The 22,717-nt window shown below is 37.8% G+C and overlaps 1 protein-coding gene across 1 annotated transcript in view; it reads right to left on the bottom strand.

Annotated features, from left to right (window-relative positions):
• CFAP54 (cilia and flagella associated protein 54) overlaps positions 1 to 22,717 on the bottom strand; it is a 324,333-nt gene that overhangs the window by 272,223 nt on the left and 29,393 nt on the right. The window contains exons 7-15 of the mRNA XM_052640302.1: positions 20,697 to 20,810; positions 20,477 to 20,578; positions 14,949 to 15,147; positions 12,172 to 12,353; positions 11,928 to 12,084; positions 10,768 to 10,853; positions 9,128 to 9,262; positions 7,543 to 7,693; positions 3,036 to 3,112 (exon numbers count right to left, since the gene is read on the bottom strand). Coding sequence (XP_052496262.1) covers positions 3,036 to 3,112; positions 7,543 to 7,693; positions 9,128 to 9,262; positions 10,768 to 10,853; positions 11,928 to 12,084; positions 12,172 to 12,353; positions 14,949 to 15,147; positions 20,477 to 20,578; positions 20,697 to 20,810 — 1,203 coding nt within the window. The remainder of the gene's footprint in view (positions 1 to 3,035; positions 3,113 to 7,542; positions 7,694 to 9,127; positions 9,263 to 10,767; positions 10,854 to 11,927; positions 12,085 to 12,171; positions 12,354 to 14,948; positions 15,148 to 20,476; positions 20,579 to 20,696; positions 20,811 to 22,717) is intronic.

Here is a 22,717-nt window from a genome sequence, read left to right as displayed (position 1 = left end):
AAACTACCAGTAGAATAGATATTACTGTTATCATCTTACAAAGGAGGACACACATTCAAACAGATTAGTTTATTTAAGATCACACAGTCAACATTAAAGTCAGAATTCAACTCCAAGGCCCCCAATATCAACTGCTATGCCCTTAGGCCATATCAGTGAATCACCCTTACTCCATATACCGCACACCTCCATACAGCTGAGCAGGTAGTGTGTGGCACAAGTTTAGAGGTGCTATTCACACTCTAGTCATCATAGACTTCTATGTTTATTTTGACAATTTCCTAGCAGATGGAAATAAATTATATCAAGAAAAGGGTGCATTTTTCTAATTTAAAAACAGTAGCAATAATTCATAAATGATTTTCAATTTCTTCATGGTCACTTTCTAAGAAATCCATTTCATTTAGTGCCTTTAATGGCCAGAATTTTTCTATCCAAGTCAAAATCTAGTACTTTGTAACCTCTACTAGTATTCCTATTCCTGTACAAAGCCTCACAGAATAAGTGCCAGTATACTGAGTAAGTAATTCTTAAATTCTAGTTTCCTTAAGAATCTATCTGGCAAACTTTTAAGAGCTTCACACCTGAATTACAAACTTTTGAGACCCTCATACCTGAAATTATGATTCACTATGTCCAAAATGGAAAACAGGAAGCTACATATTTAATAAGCACTGCAAATGATCCCTGGAAAAGCCACTGGCAGACAGCTCTTATGTCCCCTCAATCTCTTACATAGTTCAAACATCTTCTGTTGTCAGTTTCAAATTTCTCAACTCTAAAGACACAATGCAGCATAGAAAACTCAAAACTGCATTCTGTGAAGCCTTTTATTAGAGATGAATATAATATTCAAGAAAGTTCTGATATACTTATGATATTTGATTTATACCCAGTTTCTTAGCACTTGCATTTTTGTGTATTAAAAAAGTATATTTTTTAATACAGGCAGACAGAAATATAGATCAATGGAACAAAATAGAAAGCCCAGAGATAAATCCACACACCTATGGACACCTTATCTTCGACAAAGGAGGCAAGAATATACAATGGATTAAAGACAATCTCTTTAACAAGTGGTGCTGGGAAAACTGGTCAACCACTTGTAAAAGAATGAAACTAGAACACTTTCTAACACCATTCACAAAAATAAACTCAAAATGGATTAAAGATCTAAATGTAAGACCAGAAACTATAAAACTCCTAGAGGAGAACATAGGCAAAACACTCTCCGACATAAATCACAGCAGGATCCTCTATGATCCACCTCCCAGAATTCTGGAAATAAAAGCAAAAATAAACAAATGGTGTCTAATTAAAATTAAAAGCTCTGCACAACAAAGGAAACTCTAAGCAAGGTGAAAAGACAGCCTTCGGAATGGGAGAAAATAATAGCAAATGAAGCAACTGACAAACAACCAATCTCAAAAATATACAAGCAACTTATGCAGCTCAATTCCAGAAAAATAAATGACCCAATCAAACAATGGGCCAAAGAACTAAATAGACATTTCTCCAAAGAAGACATACGGATGGCTAAAAACACATGAAAAGATGCTCAACATCACTCATTATCAGAGAAATGCAATTCAAGACCACAATAAGGTACCATTTCACACCAGTCAGAATGGCTGCGATCCAAAAGTCTACAAGCAATAAATGCTGGAGAGGGTGTGGAGAAAAGGAAACCCTCTTACACTGTTGGTGGGAATGCAAACTAGTACAGCCACTATGGAGAACAGTGTGGAGATTCCTTAAAAAACTGCAAATAGAACTGCCCTATGACCCAGCAATCCCACTGCTGGGCATACACACCAAGGAAATCAGAATTGAAAGAGACATGTGTACCCCAATGTTCATCGCAGCACTGTTTATAATAGCCAGGACATGGAAGCAACCTAGATGTCCATCAGTAGATGAATGGATAAGGAAGCTGTGGTACATATACACAATGGAGTATTACTCAGCCATTAAAAAGAATACATTTGAATCAGTTCTCATGAGGTGGATGAAACTGGAGCCGATTATACAGAGTGAAGTAAGCCAGAAAGAAAAACACCAATACAGTATACTAACACATATATTTGGAGCTTAGAGGGATGGTAGTGATGGCCCTGTGTGTGGGACGGCAAGGGAGACACAGATGTAAAGAGCAGACTTTTGGAATCTGTGGGAGAGGGAGAGGGTGGGATGATTTGGGAGGGTGGCATTGAAACATGTATACTATCATGTAAGAGACGAATCGCTAGTCTAGGTTCGATACAGGATACAGGATGCTTGGGGCTGGTGCACTGGGATGACCCAGAGAGATGATATGGGGAGGGAGGTGGGAGGGGGGTTCAGGGTTGGGAACTCATGTGCACCTGTGGTAGATTCATGTTAATGTATGGCAAAACCAATATAGTATTGTAAAGTAAAAAAAAAATTAAAATAATTAAAAAAGAAAAAAAAGTATATTTTATACAAGTAGTCTGAAGACCACTCTTTTTTTAAATCAATGGACAGCATAGCATAGTCACTAAATGCCTGAACTTTGAAGGAAACACTCTAACTTCAAATCCACTTAGCTGTGCAACCTTGATCCAATAGAATGTAGTAGTAAAAATGATCACTGTGACTATACAAATCAACCTCACAAACACAGCACTAAGATAAAAAGTGAGCTACTTTTTTAAATGTTGTAACTCATGGACTCATAAAGCAGGTAAGTGCTAAGGAGGACGTCCTTGCTCTGTGAGTCTATGAAATACAACATTCAAAATATCAATAGTAATATAACTATAACTCCTTCTAAGACCCTTTATCTAGCTTATTTTTGAAGCTGATTGGATTTTTTTCTAAAGTAAAAACAAAAGGTAGAAAAATATTCCTATAGTTCTCAATGTATATAGAAACCATAATTTCTCAGATATTAAACACTCAAAATTACCATTATACATTTACAGATGTAATAGTATTTTTAAAAGTTTAATTTTAAAACATTTAAAATTAAATGTTTTTAACTGTATTTTCTAAAATATTTTGCAGTATCTTACCTTTATTATTGGAAGAATATCTATGCTCCCTTTTGGAGCCCCAAAGGTTTCACTAGTCCCTTTCTTTAAAGATACATCTGAAAAATAGACAGAAAGAGAGGAAGGAAGGAAAGAGGAAGAAAGAAGGGAGGGAGGGAGGAAAGGAAGCAGGGGAAAGAAGGAGGCAGTTCAGGAAAAAGAGAATAAAGGAGAGGAAAAATAGGAAGAAGAGAAGGAGTGAGTAGGAGAGAAAGAAATGGAGACAAAAAGGACCAAAGGAAATAAAAGGATGAAAAAAAAACTGGGAATTAACAGTGAATCATAATCATAAAAAAATTATGCTAAATTAGTTATCTTTTTAATTATTCATGAGTTTAGAAATGATTCAACACTTAGAAGTTACATACCAAATTATTTCTTCCAGCTAGTTATATTTTGTCTTTATAAAATTAAGAGCATTTTGTAATACAACAAACCAATTCAAAAATCTTGATTATCAGCAAGGTAATATTACGATAAAGAGATTGTCTTTCTGTATATTCTATGGAAAATCCATTGAAAAGCATTCATAAAATAACAGTAAATTTAGACAAATGTCAGAGAAGTCTGGCTTTAATTAAAGGAATACAAATAATAAAAATGTATATGACAATGCTAATTTCCCGGTCTAAAAATTTTTCAGTAATTCCAATTAAACAATGAATTATTTAATAGACTAATATTAATAAACATCTTGAAGCAGATTATCATAATTAACTTAGAAAGAATGACTTGTACTTTGTGTTTTACATGCCAATAAGATGATGAGAGTAACATTATTGGAAAAATTAAAATTTACATATCTAAATGGGGACAACTGCTCAGGACATAAATGTAGATGTTTTCAAATTTACAAATGGATCATGCTCTAATATTGATTAGTTCTTTAGAAATCAAATATTTTAACAAAGGATCAGTATAATCAGTTGTATGAAGCCCATCCATAATTAAAGAATATAAAATACAATAAAACATTAGTCTCCCCAAAGTAAACAAAACAATAAATTTAATAAGAATAGACATTTTTTTCTAAAAGTAATCATTAGACTTTTTGGTTCTAGTAACAGATATTCTGGAAACATTTCCCTGGCTGGAAAAGCTGGAAAAATACAGGGTTGTTTCTGTGTTTTTTTTTCCGCAAGTTAAGAAAATAATGAAAATATCAGTACAGAGCCAGTATCTTGGAAAGAGAGTGTCCTCTCAATCTTGGGAAGCGAGCCCAGGGCCTAGAGAATGTCCTTCGAGTTACTTTCCCCTCCGAAGATTTTTGTCAGTCCTGGAAAGGTAAGCTGAGAAGCTGAATGGTGCTTTGACAGCCTTGAGGAGCTAAAGCAACAGAGATTGGTATCCAGGGCCCACCAAGGGTGAAAAGCCAGAAGGGGCTACATCCTAGGAGTCAGAGTAACTGAAAATAGACTGAATGAAGAGCATCTTTTGCTTCCCTGGTGGCTCAGACGATAAAGCGTCTGCCTGCAATGTGGGAGACCCGGGTTCGATCCCTGGGTCGGGAAAATCCTCTGGAGAAGGAAATGACAACCCACTCCAGTATTCTTGCCTGGAAAATCTCATGGATGGAGCCTGGTAGGCTACAGTCCATGGGGTCGCAAAGAGTCGGACACGGCTGAGCGACTTCACTTCACTTCACTTCACCTTTAAATTATCTTAATATCTCAAAGTGGATGAATAGGAACCTGAAGTTGCAGTGCCTTCATGTATCTGGCAAAAGCAAACATAAATCTTCCCTGGAAGAACAGATCATCTAAGGCTTCAAGTTACTCTTATAAAATATTAGTAGCAAATATAGTGTCTACCACAAGATTAAAAATAACCAGATTAACCAAATAGCTTAAGAAATCAACAGAATACCTACGGATGAGATGATAGAAGTCAGAAGCCCCTTCTGGCTTCCCTCCACCCCTACTTCAGTAGCCTTCAACCAATGACAGATAAAGGTCAGACAAACACCCCAGCCTCCCAGCTCTCTAAGGCACATTCTATACAGTCTTCTGGAAGCCCCTTGTGGGACTAAGCCCTATACCCACAACAGCAGCCTTCTCATGAACTTCCAGTACTCTCTACTGGCTTCCTTTCCTTCTGTCCTGCTTCACCCCACCACCCTGCTTCCCTGGATAGCAGTCCAAATAAATTGCTACACTCAGCTCTTTGTCTCAGAATCTGCTTCTGGGGAAACCAATCCAGGAAAAAGGTCAAGGTGACAACACCTGAACCCGCTGGTAAATCTTTCTATCATAACAAGTGAGACAATCAGGCATTACATACTTCCTGACTCAATGCAATAGGGAGTATGCATGAAGTAGGCTTGCCAAAAAAAACAAGATTGACAAGAAAACTTTTTGAAAATGTATCACCTGAATATACCAACCTGATAGATCTAACTACCAGGTAGAGAAAAAAGTTAACACCATAAGGACGCAAACAGCCAAGTCAAGCATGTGGCAAATCTTGCAGGGAGACGATTCAGTTCCTTCAGGAGTAAGGACAGGAGGACTATAGGTTACAGAGAGAGATTTAAGAGACATGATGGAAAAATAAATGTATGGGCTCAACTGGATCCTGATTGAAACAAACCAACTTAAGAGATTTTAATACAATCAGGGGCATAGGAATGTTTGCTAATTTCGTAAGGTATGATGTATTAATGGCATTGTGGTTGTGTAAAAAGAAAAAAAACCTTCTGTTAGGTAGACCAACACACACACACACATGTATATGTATATGCTGAGGTATTTGTTGGTGAATGACATGCTGTCTGCCTTAAAACTCTCCAGGAAAAAAAGAAAGTGTTGCCAAGAGAGAATAAATAAGGTTGGCAAAATGTTCATAATTACTGGATGATGAGTACTCAGTGACTTATTTCATGTCTCTATTTGAAATTCTACATAATAAAAATTTCAAAAAGGAAACATGTTTTAAGGCAGGATATGTCAAAAAGTATGACTTCAAGACAGAGAAAGAGCAATATCACATGACACCACTTATATGTGGAATCTAAAAAGAAATGACACAAATGAACTTACTTACAAAAAGAAAAAGACTCACAAACTTAGAAAATGCACTTATGGTTCCTGGGGCAGGGAAGGGATAGTTAGGAAGCTTGGGAAGGTCATGTACACACTGCTATATTCAAAATGGATAAGCAACAAGGACCTATTACATAGTACATAGAACTCTACTCAATGTTATGTGCCAGTTTGGATGGGAGGGGGGTTTGGAGGAGAATGGATACATGTATATGCATGACTGAGTCCCTTCACTGTTCACCTAAAACTACCACAATATTGTTCATTGGCTACACCCCAATACAAAATAAAAACTATAAAGTTAGAAAAAAATAAGACTTCAAGTCATTGAAAGTATTAGTTAGCCAGAGAACTCTAACCAGTGGTCCTCAAACTTGTAAGTGTATCAAAATCACCTGGTAAGCTAAGCAAGACTAGAAAGGTCCATACTAACTGAGGTGCAATAGAACTGAGCCTTGTATTTTTAACAAGTTTCCAAGTGATACTTATATCAACCAAACTTTGAGAACCATAGTTATCCAATTCAATCTGCAAAGCTGAACTCAACAAATGGAGTGCCAGATTAGCGAATCTCTGGGAGAACAATTATTACAATAACTCTTTTATTACTGAATCCCTCAGATGGCACACACACACTATAAGAGGGGTAAGACAGGAAAGCAGGTACCCCTATGCTCCTCTACCTCATTTTCTGTATGTAAGTTACCTGATGACACAGACAACTCTGGGGTTCAATCACAGGCAGAAGAAAGAATGAGGAGGTCAAAGCATCCTCTGAGAGAAGGCACCTCCCAGAAGGAGAACAGAATAGTGGCAGGAAGGGATTGGAGAGGGAGAAGAGGAGAATGAGTGAGAAAGGGGGGGCAAAAAGAGGAAGAAGATAAAAAGGAAAAAGAAAAGAAGAAACAGGACAAAGGAAGAAAGAAGAATTTTCAAAGGAGGGAATCAAGAGAGAAGAGACTTTAAAAGGAGACAAAAGGTAGAAGGACATGGATCCACTCATTCCAGCTCTTCCTTTGTGGCAGGCAGCATGATGGTGTCAAGAATTATGGTGACCAGAATACGTTCTCTTCCTTCAAGAAGTATACACTCTAGCAGGAAATGGAAGAGGAGGAAGTAGGATTAAAAGGAGGAGAGGAAAGAAAAAAGGAAGAATGGGGACGGAGGGTGAGTGATGTAGGTGGACAATGAGGGACAGAGAAGGGAAATATATGAGTGAGGAGAAGACGCAAAGATTTTCATTTGCCACTGAACCAGAAAGCATATAACTTTTTAACATGAACTTGGTTGAATCTATATTACTTCTATCTTTGATTATAAATCATTGATGAAGCACAATACTGAAATGTCTGATTTCCATTAAAGGATGTTAAACAGTATTACAATTTGCGCTTATATATTCATATATACATATTAATAACCTCATGCCTTTTAATTCAATATTTTACCTAGAAATTTTTTAAATTTTCTTCTTGGGTTTCCTAAAGACTCCAATATTTCACTTAATCGTAACGTGATCTCTGCCACCATCACAACGTCAATGTCTTCCATCTTACAGCAGTGAATGATTTCATTTATCTGCCACAGAAGATAAATCCACTAAAAAGAGAAAATACACAGTAAAATTGATTGAAAGTGTACTACATTGTAGAAAGAGTCACATTTTATAAAATTGAGTACTTCCTTGAAATCACCACCTTCTAATATAATGTTACACAGGTACTAGCTTCCTTGGTGACTGAGATGGTAAAGAATCCGTCTGAAATGCAGGAGACCTGGGTTCGATCCCTGGGTCAGGAAGATCCCCTGGAGAAGGGAATGGCAACCTACCCCAGTTTCTTGCCTGGAGGATCCCATGGACAGAGGAATCTGGCAGGCTACAGTGCATGGGGTCGCAAAGAATTGGACATGACTGAGTGACTAACACCTTTTTATCAGTGGATCTTAATTATAAGTAATAGAAAATCAATAATCCTAATAAGATGACAGTTAATGATCACTGTTTATACATATTCATGAAGAAGAATTATTTAGCTTGTAGTCTGCATATCTATAGCTATAACAGAAAATTATCATCTGAGTTTTTTATGTATCAATGAAGATTATCTGTATCCTCAAAACTGTCATTCTCTCTTCAAAAAGCAGCAGTGGCTATCACTATCAAAGTCCTCCCAAATAGTGAGGGGGAAGTAGGTGTTTCAGGCTCTACACTGAGTGCCTTAGAAGCTGTTTTTCACACCTATAATCTCAAAGCTTAGCACATAAAATTAGCCATCACACTTTGGGAGTTAAAATGGGAAAACAACATTTATGCACCTAGATCATTGTTTCATTAGAGTATATGATAAAATTATGTCTATGCATCCTAATATAGCTAATCTTAGGAGGCTTCAGAATCACAGAAGACTGAGTTATCGTTAAAATACTCTCTTCTAAGTTTCTAGGTTATAATATTGACCTGCTCCACTTTTTCCTTTCCATAAGAGAGCTCTTTAGTCTAAATAGAGTATTATTACAGAAAGTGAAATGTGAAGTCGTTCAGTCATGTCCGACTCTTTGCAACCCCATGGACTGTAGCCTACCAGGCTCCTCGGTCCATGGGATTTTCCAGGCATGAATACTGGAGTGGGTTGCCATTTCCTTCTCCAGCAGATCTTCCCAACCCAGGGATCAAACCCGGGTCTTCCACACTGTAGGCAGACGCTTTATTATCTGAGCTACCAGGGAGCTAAAATGCCTTATTTATTTGTTTTCTGTTATTCACTTTCTTAATGAATTTATTCAAGTTCATATAACCTTTAAACATACCATATTTATTCCTCCCTGAAAAAACTGAAACACCTCCCTGTTTTCCAAAACTAAGCTGGAGCAGAAGTACAGGGAATACACTTAAAGGAAAGGTTCCCTCATTACCACATTTAAAGAATAGTAATTATGCAGGTGGGTAAGTAGGGAAAATTTAGATTTGAAATGTGCATCACAAATGAAATTAGCAATAACAAAAAGCGTATGAAGGGAAACAAAAAGGAATACTTTATTAGTACTGATCTTCTGGGTAAACTTTGCGTAGTCATTCTTGGACACAGTGACCCGCTGCATTCCTAATTTGCATTTCTGCCACAGGAACATTATCATGTCCACAACGATTTCCTTATCCGGCTGAGCATTCTGAAAGCAAAAGTGGTAAAGTAAATCAATAAGAACAATAAGATATATAGATATGGACATATGACATTTAATGTGTGCCAGACAACATTCTCAGAGCTTCATACATACTGCAGTGAACTGAATGGCCACTCAAAATTCCTATGTTGAATTCCTAACTCCCGAAGTGATAGTATTTGGAGGTGCTCAGGTGGCTCAGATGGTAAAGAATCTTCCTGCAATACAAGAGACCCAGGTTCAATCCCTGGGTTGGGAAGATCTCCTGGAGAAGGAAATGGTGACCTACTCCAGTATTCTTGTCTGAAGAATTCCATGGACAGAAGAGCCTGGTGGGCTATAGTCCATAGGGTCTCAAAGAGTCAGACACAACCAAGCAACTAACACACACACATTGGGAAGTATAAAGATGGAGCCCTCAAAAAAAAAAAAAAAAAGGATGGAGCCCTCATGAATTAGAATAGTGTCTTTATAAAAGAAGCCCCAGAAAGAGAATGAGACACTCCTTTCTGTCAAGTGAGGGCACAGCAAGAGGAAAGCATTTCTGAACCAGGAGGTAGATGATGCCTTGATGTAATTTCTCAGCCTCCAAAACCATAATAAATAAATGTTGTTTAAGCCAACCAGTGTATGGTATCTTTATTATGGAAACTCAAATGGACTAAAATATAGACCAACTCATTGAATCCTCACAACAACCTATGAAGTGAATACTGCTACAACCATCCTTACTTTATAGATGAGGCAGATTGAAGCACAAGCAAATTTTGTGGTTTTCCCTAAGATAAAATAAAATAGCAGAGGCTGGATTCAAACCTAAGCAGTCTAGCTCTATCTAGAGTCGTCTTTACTGCTCCAAGTCACTTGACTTCTCTTGGAAAGAAAAGTTCCAAATATTTTTAAGTTATGTAAGCCAATCACTTCAATCCAGATTTGGAGTGTATACTTCTTTCTTTTTAAAATCTCTGGTTTAAAATAACAAAGAATGGGCAGGGAGTGGAGAAACTAGTAAGGGGAGAAGGAGAGTGGAGCTGGGAAAAGATAAGGAGAAGAAGAGAGACATGATGGAACTAAACAGAACGTCACACTGGATATCAACAGATGACCCAACATGAGTATATCTCCTCTTGGTTCAGTTACTTTGGCTCTTTTCAAAAGGAAAATAAAGTTGCTCATTATAGCTGAACTAGAAAGAGACTAAGTTTATGATTAAAATATATCCAACCTTGAGCTCCTTTGGGGCAGCTCTAAGACTTATTTTGTACACATGGTACCTTAGTACAGTGCTTGGGAGCATAACAGAGTTCAATAATGCTTTTTGAATTGAACTGAACTAAGACATCATGGAGAAGGTGATGGCACCCCACTCCAGTACTCTTGTCTTATTCTAATTACTGAACAGTATAGAATTTCAGCAAGGTGAAATTACTGTGATTTTTAAATATGGCTTTAAATTACGGAGAAGAGCCTCTTTTGACACTATTACAAATTGTCCAAAATAACTTTTTCACCTGCGGAGAGTCACAGACACAGGAATACAAGGTTGTTGCCAAATGGAAAATGTCTTCTGAGTATCCACAAGACTTCGCACAAGTATCTCAATTTATAAAGTACAGGAAATGAAGCAAAAAAAAAAAAAAAAAGTTACAAAATTTCAAGTAGAAAATGCATAGAAACATAGAAATTATCCAAAAATAGCAAAAATGATATCTGGACAAATATGTCAATAAGACTTTCAATGCTTCCATTTGAAAACTAATCTAAGTAGGCTTTAATTCAATTAAAATGGACTATTATCATTTTCATTATCTATAATCTGTATACCAACTATGTCCATAATGGAATTGAGAAGGTTTGTAATATTAAAACATCTGTGACTGTTGAAATAAAAATAACAAAGATATCTATTCAGAAACCACTAGAAGAAAATAAAAGCATCATTACTTGGTACAAATTATTTACCACAATTGAGCAGCCATGCAACGCCTTAAGCATGTGATAAAACATAAAACATGAGATTAAATAATTCTCTAAAAGACAGAGGCTGCAGATGTTCATTTATATACATAGTAACTCCTAATACTGAGTTTTAGAATGGAAAACTCTGCATGCTGGATAGAGACAGGAGACCAGCAAACTTTTCCTTGCCAAAGTCAACTGATACCTCTGATTCAGTGCCCTGCTGACCTCTCATTAACAAGGCAGCAGCTAAAATAGAGCCTCATTTTTCTACCCAAAATCATGTTGCAACAGAAAAATCCAGGGACTTCCCTGGTGGTCCAGTGGTTAAAGCTCTGTGCCTCCAGCACAGGCAGTGTGAGTTTGATCAGTAAACTAAGACTCCGCATGCCCCATAGTGTGAACAACAACAAAAAAAATTTTAAGTAAATAAATAAAATCCAGCATCTATACAAGGCCTAGGAACCTGCAAGATCAGGCACCCAGCTATTTCTCTGACCTCAGTTCCTACCACATTCTCAAAGACCAGCACCACCACCAGAACACTGCAGCCACATGTGCCTCCTTGCTATTCCTTCAACAACCAAGCACACTCTCACTTCAGGGCCTTTACACTTCTGCTCCCTCTACCTTGAATATTCTTTCTCTCATTTCACCTATAGAGAGCATATAAAGTCATCTTAAGTTTTCAAAGAGGCAAATAAACACTCACCGTGAGCAGCAATTTTTTTTACATAGACTTGACCTTCTTTGTAGTTGTCAAAAGGAAAAATCAAACCTTTGTTTCTCTTTACATTGATCAAAGGTTCTATCGCAACAAGAAGAATTAAATCCTTTTCCGCTTTCTTTGACTCTAGGTCATCCTGCCTCTAAGAAAAGTATATCTCATAAGTTAATTAGCACTTCAACATCATGTTAATACCATAAAAACAAAGCAATTGTTTTGCATGTATTACCTGGAGAAAATCAATGAGCTGCCCAGCTGCAGATTCAAATAAACTCCATTCCTCATACATAAAAGCTAATTTTATAAATTTCACGGCAGCATTCACAGAAATAAGATTCTTCCTTTTTATAATAAGTTCTAGAAGATGTGCTTTTGGAAAATCAAGTATCCCATCTGCACCAATATTTGACACTAGAAAAGAAAAGAGAGGGGTCATTCATGCAAAGAAACGTTTACTAAACATTAAATATCAGACATTGCCAGGCACTCGGGAAACAATGAGGGAAAAAAGCAAACACAACTCCCGCCTTCACAGAGCTCACACTCTGGCGGGGAAAACATGAAATCGCAATGGGCGAGGACTTCTCTGGTGGTCCAGTGATTAAGATTCTGTGCCTCCAGTGATAGATACACAGGGTTTATTGTACATTCTATTTTTGGTTGTGTTTGGAAATTGTCATAATAAAGTTTTTTAAAAGAAAAAAAAATCTCTGTGCCTCTACTTCAGGGGGCTCAGGTTTGATCCCTGGTCTGGGAACTAAGATCCCACACACTGCACAGCAGCCAAAAACACACTGAATAAATAAAACATAATTTAAAAATTCAATTCCTGGATCAGGAAGATACCCTGGAGAAGGGGTAGGCTACCCACTCCAGTATTCTTAGACTTCCCTTTTGGCTTAGATGGTAAAGAATCCACCTGCAATGCAGGAGACCTGGGTTCAATCCCTGGGTTGGGAAGATCCCCTGGAGAAGGGAAAGCTACCCACTCCAGTATTCTGGCCTGGAGAATTCCATGGACTCTATAGCCCACGGGGTCACAAAGAGTCAGACACAACTGAGTGGCTTTCACTTTCTTTCAATATAAAAATAAAATATAAAATCAATAAAAATATTTTTTAATAAATTTTTTAAAAACCTAGTAGGCAAACACAGGATGCTCTGGGGACAAATAAGAAGGGCCTCAAACCTAGGTGTGGGGTAGGAGGTTCGGTCAGGAAAGACCACCCAGAGGAAGGAATGTGGAATCTCAAAAACAGAGAATTAGCAAGAGTTAACTAGCAAAATACACAGTGAGATATACAGACTAGGAGCTCAGAAAAGAGACCTAAAATAGGGACATAGCTTCAGAGTCATCACGTAGGCACCGTAAGTGGATCAGCTGTGAGCAATGGAAGGCTGCCAAAAATAGAAGAGCAAAGACCCCCAACAAGTAAGAGAAGGGCAGGTGGGGAAAAAAGGCTGCAAAGGAGAGTATTTAAAGAGAAAGAAGGTGTCAACAACAACGACTACAGAAAGCAAAGGGAGGAAAAGCACTGACTTTCAACTGAACAATAAGGAAGTTGTCCACGACATTCTCTGTCCATGACAGCAGACTGCCAAGTATAAGCAGGAGGGGAAGAATATGGGACAGTGAACATAGGCAATTCCTTCAACAAATCTGTCTCTAACAAGAGGAAGAAATTCGGGGAGGAAGTTGGATAGGGATGAAGGGGCAATTTGCAGAGATGTGGTCCAAAGACCTCAAGGGGAGGAGGAAGAACATCCCTTCCATTTCAGTGAGAGACAGTGGAAAGGAAAGGTACAGATGAAGGTAAATTTTCAGGTGTGGGTGAGGCAAGTCAAAGGAATTCTCCTCTGAGATCTTGTATCTTCCTCGTGAAGAAAAGATGAGACCGAACTTCAGTACAGAGGCTCCTTGCCCTCAGACAGGCACACACATGCACACACATGTACATCTTTAAGCTCACTTAGAGGATGACAGGGCTTCCCAGGTGGTGCTAGTGGTAAAGAATCCACCTGCCAATGCAGGAGACAGAGGAGACGTGGGTTCGATCCCTGGGTAAGGAAGATCAGAGGACAGCAAGGCAACCCACTCCAGTATTCTTGCCTGGAGAATCCCACAGACAGAGGAACCTGGCAGGTTACAGTGCTTGGGGTGCAAAGAGTCAGACAGGTCTGGAGCGACTTAGCACACACAGAAGGTGATGATGATGTCATAAACTATTCTATGAAAATTTGAAAATATAGACAAAATCAAGTAGTATTTACCAAACAAGATTTTTTTAAAGAAAATGAAATTCTAAATAATTTTCTATCTATAGAAGAAATGGAATCCATAGCTAAAAACATTTCCATAGAGAAAATTCCAGGTCCAAATGCCTTCACCAGCAAATTCAAACTTTCAGAAAGAAATAACACCAATCTGACAAAAACTCTTCCAGATAATAGAAAAAGAGGGCAGAAAGCTCAACTTTTGTTTGAGGTCAACATGACCTTGAGAGGAAAATCCAAAAAGGACTTTGTAAAAAAAGAAATCTCGTTAACAGAAACACTAGCCACTAGGAAGAAAACCAAGAAATATATCAAAAGAATAATTTTCACCTCCAGATTAAGATTATTCCAAAAATATGCAGTGAATACGGAGTAGTTAAAGATTATATAAGTAATCACTGTAACTCAGAAGAAAGTTCATCCATTTGATGAACTCAATAAATCTCAAAAAAAAAAAACAGAAAAAGGTTTTAATAAAATTCAACAACTATTCAGAATTAAAAGCTCTTAGCAAACCAAAAATACAAAATAAAACAGAAGCAATATTGTAACAAATTCAATAAAGACTTTAAAAATGTTCTACATCAAAAAAAGAAATCTTTAAGGAAAAAAAGGTCAATAAATTGGTATTGGTTTCTTACGTGTCAAATACCATGCTAAAATTCTTGTTATGTTCTACCACAAAATAGTATTTCTATTTTTTACAAAATACTATTTTAATAACTTATTTACTTATTAAAAGTTCTTTTCCTGCCATAAATAGTTCTGAGACAACATCACGAACTTCTACTTCATCTGTAAAAACAGGCCCAGTCTGTAGTATTCGCCGATTTGAGTCAGAGAGAGCTTCCAAGACAGCCAGAAACCGGGAGGCAGTGCTGTCAAACAACTCTTCCAACAGCTTTTCTGTGACCGTACGTGGCCATGGCATCTGGAAAAAAAAATACAGCCCACTTTTTTAAAGTTCTACAATGTCTGATGGCATAAGGCAAAGATGAGTAAGGTGCACTTTATTAATGCTAACAGAGAGAGTGGTTGGCCTGTTGATGAGACAGCCGCTTCTAGGATTTCTGTTTTTGAGGCGTCACTCCAGATTTTATTAAAGTTTATGTTGTGCTACCATTACATCAAAGACTTTGCTTTTTCTTTATATGTTTGTGTTTCCAAGACAGCCTACAAAGGCTCTTTATTAATAAACAACAGCATTGGTCTCCACATGCTTTGAGGTGACTTAATTACAGCCCTGAGGAAACTGATACTCAAACTCGAGTTGCCTAAGAATCTCTCAGGAGAGCTTTTTAGATTCGCCAACCAAATCTCCAGAGAGTCAGTGAGTCTGGGTGGAGCATTTTTAGAAACCGGGTAGAAATTCTAATGAAGAAGGTCCCCAAACTCAGGTTGGAAATAATATTTTACAGCATAAGTAACGGGTCTTACGGCAGCTAACTGTAAAGAAGAGTTGACCAACTGGATACAAAGAAGCAGGTGCCACTCACAGCCCCATGGGAATCTCCTGTCACTCTACTTTGTGTCAGCCTGAAAGGATTTCACTCCTGGCAGATGGCCTACCTACACACTTCATTCTTCTCTCTGACTAATGACCTGTTCTCTGTACTTAGATTACCAGGAAATAAGAAAGATAGCTTTAGTTGGCTTTTCTAGAATCCATGTCCAGTTAGCGGGCATCCACATTTCCCATGATTTCCTTGCTTCATTCATCTTCCTGAGGCAAAGTGAGGAAGACCAAAAAGCAAAAGCAGAAATAAGGCTGCTTTGGACTATTTTTCTCCAAACACCAACTTCCCCGCTTAATAGAGTCTATATGTTTTCAACCCTTAGGTTGACTGATAAGTTTAAGAAAAAAAAAAAAAAAACCTTAGTAAAAAGACTCATCTGTACCATTTTTCTAGAAGGGGTGGGTGGAATGAATTGGGAGATTAGGATTGACATACATACACTACTACCATGAGACTCTAATACTTTGCCACCTGATGTGAAGAGCTGACTCATTAGAAAAGACCCTGAAGCTGGAAAAGATTGAAGGCAAGAGAAGGGGATGACAGAGGATGAGATGGTTGGATGGCATCACTGACTTGATGAACATGAGTCTGAGCAAGCTCCAGGAGTTGGTGATGGACAGGGAAGCCTGGCATGCTATAGTCCATGGGGTTGCAAAGAGTCAGATATGACTGAGTGACTGATCTGAACCATGTGTGAAATAGCTAGTGGGAAACTGCTATATAATACTGGGAGCTCAGCCCGGTGCTCTGTGATGACCTAGAGGGGTGGGATGGGGGTGGGGTGGGAGAGAGATCCAAGAGGGAGATTATATATATATACATATAGCTGATTCACTTTGTTGTACAGCAGAAATTGATGCAACATTGTAAAGTGATTTTACTCCAATTAAGAAAAAAAAAACTCAATAAAACTTGAACTTTCAGGCCTCTTGCTTTACAAACAGAGGTCAGGGTTTCTTCTAAGATATTTGCTATAGGTTAAAACAGAGGTTTAAAAATTTATAGTTAAACAACATAATAAACTTCCTAATAATTAGAAGTATTCAAAATGAAATGGTAGATCTCAGATAGATTACAGTGAAATTTGTTTTTTAAACTATTGTAGAGAAACTACAAAAAGTGAACTAGAATATTTATCAGATCTATAGATGAATAACAAGCAAATGATTTTAAAATTTAAATATTTAAAAGATCTATAAAAAGATTTAAAGCTAATATAATAAAAATACACTGAATTGTCAAACATGACAAACAAAATATTAATGTCTATAAAAAGAATGAGCCCATTCAAATACAATTCAAAAATTAAAATCTCTAGTAGATAAATGGTCAAAGACTGTGAAAGATAATTCACCTAAAAAGAAAATATAAAGAGTAAACCCAAATGTAAGGGAAAGCTGGATCAAAACAATAAAGTTAAAACAAGCCATTTATGAGAACTTAATTATTTTAAAAATTAAGAAATAATATCAAAATGATAATGGTGAAATTGGCACATGCAGGTTGTCACCTTGGAGAACTCATTTCAGAAATTCAATCTGGTAATATACATCAAGAGAAATAAGAGTGTTTGTAACTTTACTCAAATTCTATGCCTTAAATTTTATCCACAGGAAACAAAAGAAGGAAAAAATAATACACTTGAAGATATTGACTACATCAATATTTATAAGAGCCAAGGATTGGAAAACAACTAAAATACTAGTAATAAAAAGTACTGGACAAATCTGGTACATGTACTGTTTAGGGTGAAAAGCGAAAGTGAAAGTCACTCAGACATTTCTGACTGTTTGCGACCCTGTGGATTATACAGTCCATGGAATTCTACAGGTCAGAATACTGAAGTGGGTAGCCTTTCCCTTCTCCAGGGGATCTTCCCGACCCAGAAACTGAACCAGGGTCACCTGCATTGCAGGCGGATTCTTTACCAACTGAGCTATGCCTAGGGTATACTAGATAAAATGTCAGGATGGATGAGAAGCTGAATGATACAACCCATGCAGTAAGTTCCAATCCTGAATACCATGGCTCCCGTGAGATCTATGCCATGAGACTTACTGTGTTAATTTCTCAACATAATACACCCACCCTGTTCAAGCTCAATGTCACTGTCTCACTGTGTGCCAAAAGTCTTTGCTTACTTCTGCCTCCAAACTACTATCATGATCTTGTCCTTTACCTAGAATGTTTTTCCTGTTCTCCCTGTCCAGTCAAATCCTGCTTATTATTTCAAAGTCACTCAAAAAAGACAGAAAAGTAACTTCATCTTTTCTACTAATATATGCCACCACTCTTGGACCACAGTAGGCCTTTGATACATGGTTACTAAATGAATGAATGAAAAATAAATAACAGTAACAGCTAATACTACTAAGGAGCTACCATTTGCCAGGAACATTCTAGGGGCATTACATGTAACTCATTTAATCACCACCATTATTTCCTTCTTAATTCTTATCACAGGCTTTACTTATTTATTATGTAATTTCTCCACTAGAATGTAACCTCCACATATTTTGTTCACAGAGAAGTTACTTTAAAATATTTATTGAATGAATCACTAAATGGTCAATCATCAGAAGTCTGAATTAATAGTCCTACAAAACAATCCTTTGAGTCCAAATGATTTACTGCAAGTTAACAATTGACCTACAAACTCAGAAATTTTTTATAAAATAGATTTAATGCATATAGAAATCATTTTCTTTTGTAGAAACATAATAAAATGATTTCATAAGCATAAAGCAGAACATTCTGCAAAATATGACCCCTGCTCTCTAACAAACACTATAGCGTTACTACTTACTGATATCAGATGCAGGCTACTCAACAGCTCATCCAATGGATTATCTACAATTTGGCAGGTTACCACCCTCGACCAGTTAGACACCATGGGTCAGGAAGGGGTACAATCTAAAAGGATGTATGAACTGTATGTCTGGGCTCACCAGTCAATATATCACTGACCCTAAGTAGCAATGAAAAGTTACTGTGTCCAAATAATATTTTCATTTAGTATTTGGATTCATTTAAAAGAAAAGAGAAGCCCTCTTGAATGTTTATAAGAAGAAATGAGGAAAGAGAACAGCAGTCATTGGATTATTTAGAATACCCTGGGCTAGAGACCTGGGTTCTGGTTCAAGGCTTGCCAGCAGCTGGCTTAAATACTCTGGTATTTATTTTTCCCATCTGTAATAGAAAAGGACTGACCCAAATGATTTCCAAAATCCCTTCCAGGTTCTGAGATTCTACATCTCTTCTGTCAGAAAGTGTTCATATTCTTCCCCTCCACTTTCATTTTCAATCCCTACACAGAAGCTCATAGAAGAGAGTTTACAGCTATCCAGAACAGTCACAGGGCACTGCAAAGATACACAGAGCTGGGATTTAAGGAACACTGAGACTCCGAATGGCCAAGGAGAAGACAGTGGGAGAGGGAAAAAGGCAGAAGGGAGAAAGGGCAGAAGATCCCACAGGCATATCTATGTCCCACTTTCCTCCAAACATACAAGTGGCCAATAGGGGCTGTGTGAGGGGTTTTGGCTTGTGAGAAAGAAGACTGTAGTCACTTCCATACTGAGTATCACTACCTACGTGAAGTCCTCCACAGCTCCCCTAGGTCCCCTCTGGCAGAACAACCCAGCAGTTTTCCAAATGAGGACCACCTCTCAATTTGGCCCTGAGCATCAGTCATGAGCAGATAACCATAATAACATTTGACTCCAGTGAGAAATAAATTTTGTTTTAAAGCCCCTGAGACATGGGGGTTGTTTACTACTCCAGTGCAACTACATCCTGTTGTTGTTACTTCAGTCACTAAGTTGTGTCCGACTCTGGCTTCTCGGTCCACGGGATTTCCCAGGTAAGAATACTGGAGTGGGTTGCCATTTCCTTCTCCGTGGGATCTTCTCTAATCAGGGATCAAACCCATGTCTCCTGCATTGGCAGGTGGATTCTTTTACCACTGAGCCATGAGGGAAGCCCAACCTACATCCTAAATGCTCCCAAAGATGAAACCAGAAGTTGATAAGAAAAGGTGCCTCCACTTCCTCTCCATCCTCAACACCTTCAAATCTGACACCAAGTGGTCAAAAGGCTTCTGCAGTCTCACTCAGAAGGCTGTAAATTTGAACCTTTCCCAGGCTTTTCTTCAGCTTCTTGCCCTTTAACATTACAAAACTAGGATTATGCGAAGGTCCAAAAGCTCTGAGGAAAGGATGAAACAAGACCGTGTCCAAATTAGGAAGACATTCTTCTATTTGCAGGGATTGGGGGCAGGATTTTTTTACCTGAAGGATAAGAATATTCTTTACAATGTTTGTGGGTTTCTGCTGTACAACAGGTGAATCAGTTTTTATACATATATCCCCACCCTCTTGAGCCTCCCTCCAACCCAGCCCCCATCCCACCCCTCTAGGTAATTACAGACAGGGGGCAGGATTTAATATTGAGTGGTAAAAGTGTTAGTTGTAAGCCTGTTTGCAACCCCATTGACTGTAGCCCACTAGGCTCCTCTGTCCATGGGATTTTCCAAGTAAAGAGTACTGGAGTGGGTAGCCATTTCCTTTTCCAAGGGATCTTCCTGACTCAGGGATCAAACTTGGGTCTCCTGCATTGCAAGCAGATTCTACACCATCTGAGCCACCAGGGAAGCCTAATGACCAAGCGTTAAAAGACACAGAGGTATAATATAAACACTGTAGAAATAGTCCGAAACACAGAAGATATTCTGAGACTTACAGTTTGTGCTTCCTTTATGTTAACTCTTATCTTTGGTCTAAAGAAACTTTTGTTTTTTCTTCTAGATTCAAATACTCCTCTTTTGAAGATCATGACTGCCATCTGCCTCAAAAAGAAGAATTACTTATGAAGTATCAATGGGATACACTTCTCAACTACTGATATTAAGTACTTCATCATCTGTAGAGTACAGTGGATTTATCTCATGAAATTTTTATACCTTTATTGTGGCCTCTCTATAATATTCTCTGGATTCTTCCTGTGGTTGTGAGGAACTCATTAATTCCAGTTGCCGTAACTCATCAATTTTAGCTAAAGCACGTCGAGCAAATGCCTACATGCAATTAAAATAAATTTAATTCATAAGACGTTAGAGCACAGTGATTAAAAATGTATCAAGAGAGTATGTTTTACTCTCCCAGACATTTGATTTAATTTGTGAATTAAACTCTAGGCTGATGCTGACTTTTTAAGAACATAGTAGCTGACCTGTCAATCATTTCCTAGAAGCACCACTAATTTCCATAAATCTAAAGTCAATGAAATGTTGGCTATACTAACTTTAGAATTCAGAAAAGTAAGGAAATTCAAAAAAGTAAGGAAATTCAAATTCTGGGTTACAAAGTAGCTTCTTATAGATGATCACGTCTCCGGTATTGAACATGCATGCACGTACATACACATACACCCCTCCTCCATGCTCCTCTCAAATTCTAACTTTTCCACCAAAACCAGCTGTATTATCTATTCAACTGTACACATTGTCAACTAAATTGTTAGGTCCTTAAAGGGCCTTATTTTTATATTTCCAGTACCCAACATACAGAAAGTATTTATTAATATCTGAGGAAAGGAAGAAGGTGGGCTTGCTTATTTAATCAGATCACCATTATTATAATTCTCTATTGCTATGATAGAGATAATAGCAAAAAGAGTTTCATTCCTGTAATTCATTTTAGCAGTTCTTTCAAGCATTTCATTTATAATTTACGATTTTTCATGAAGATGTTTCTAGAACATAACAGTAACATAAAGGGTTACATTTTTCAATAAGAAAAAAATTCCAATGGTTAAAACTATGCAAATGTGTCTATCCCTGATAAATTTAATAGCTATAGCAATATGCCACCACTAGTACACTAAGACTAACTCTGCATATATGGTGAGTAGTTTCTAGAATGTATCCTAGACTAGAAAAGTATCCCACAAGGACTGAATTAAGCTATTCTCCTGCTGAAATCCAGACCCCACTGCACTCACCAAGTTATGCACACTGGTACAGACTCTTTGCGACCCCATGGACTGTAGCCTACCTCGCTCCTCCATCCATGGGATTTTCCAGGCAAGAGTACTGGAGTGGACTGCCATTTCCTTCTCCAGAGGACCTTCCCAACCCAGGGATTGAACCTGGGTCTTGTGCATTGTATGCAGACGCTTTACCGTCTGAGCCACGAGGAAGTCCAAAGGAAGGAATGCCTGTCTCTAATTCTCACCGGTCTATTGACAAGCAGAGTACAACATACTATAGTGAGGGTACTGGACTTCATTTGCACAGAGATGTGGCATAGGTCAATAGAAGCCCCAACCAGTTAAGCTACATTTCAAATATTGAATCAAAAATATATACAGGAAAAGAGGAAAAATAAGAAATAGAGTATACTAAATAAATGGTGGCTGGAAATAGAGAAAAACAAAACAAACAGATAGTAGGCAGCATGGAAAACAAAAACTAAACAGGGAAGTAAAGTGGCTTGCATACAAGAATATAAAGAGGAAGGGAAGATATTAGAGATCTTATTCAGAAAAGAAGCAAAGATGGTGGAAGTGAACGGAGAATAAATGGGGAAGCAGAAAGTAAACGCAAGAGATTCACAGAATGGAGAAGCCAGGCAAATGTCTGCAAATAAAGCCTGGGACTTGCATCTTTGCTTCATTGCAGTTCTTTGGCTTTTGTTGGTTTGCTTTTTTTCTTGCCACTTATCTAATGAAGAATATGCTGAATATGTTGTATTTTTAAGGATTAGCATCCTCATAATTAAAAAGTCGCCTGCACGCATGCATGCTAAGTCACTTCAGTGTGTTCGACTCTTTGCAACCCTATGGACTGTAGCCCACCAGGCTCTTCTGTCCATGGGATTCTCCAGGCTAGGATACTGGAGTGAGTTGCCATGTCCTCCTCCAGAGGATTTTCCAGACCCAGGGACTGAAGCCACAACTCTTATATCTTCTGCATTGTCAGGC

Source organism: Budorcas taxicolor, chromosome 5 (genome assembly GCF_023091745.1).
Source record: "Budorcas taxicolor isolate Tak-1 chromosome 5, Takin1.1, whole genome shotgun sequence".
NCBI classification, from domain to species: domain Eukaryota; kingdom Metazoa; phylum Chordata; class Mammalia; order Artiodactyla; family Bovidae; genus Budorcas; species Budorcas taxicolor.
This window is presented reverse-complemented; position numbering and strand designations above follow the sequence as displayed.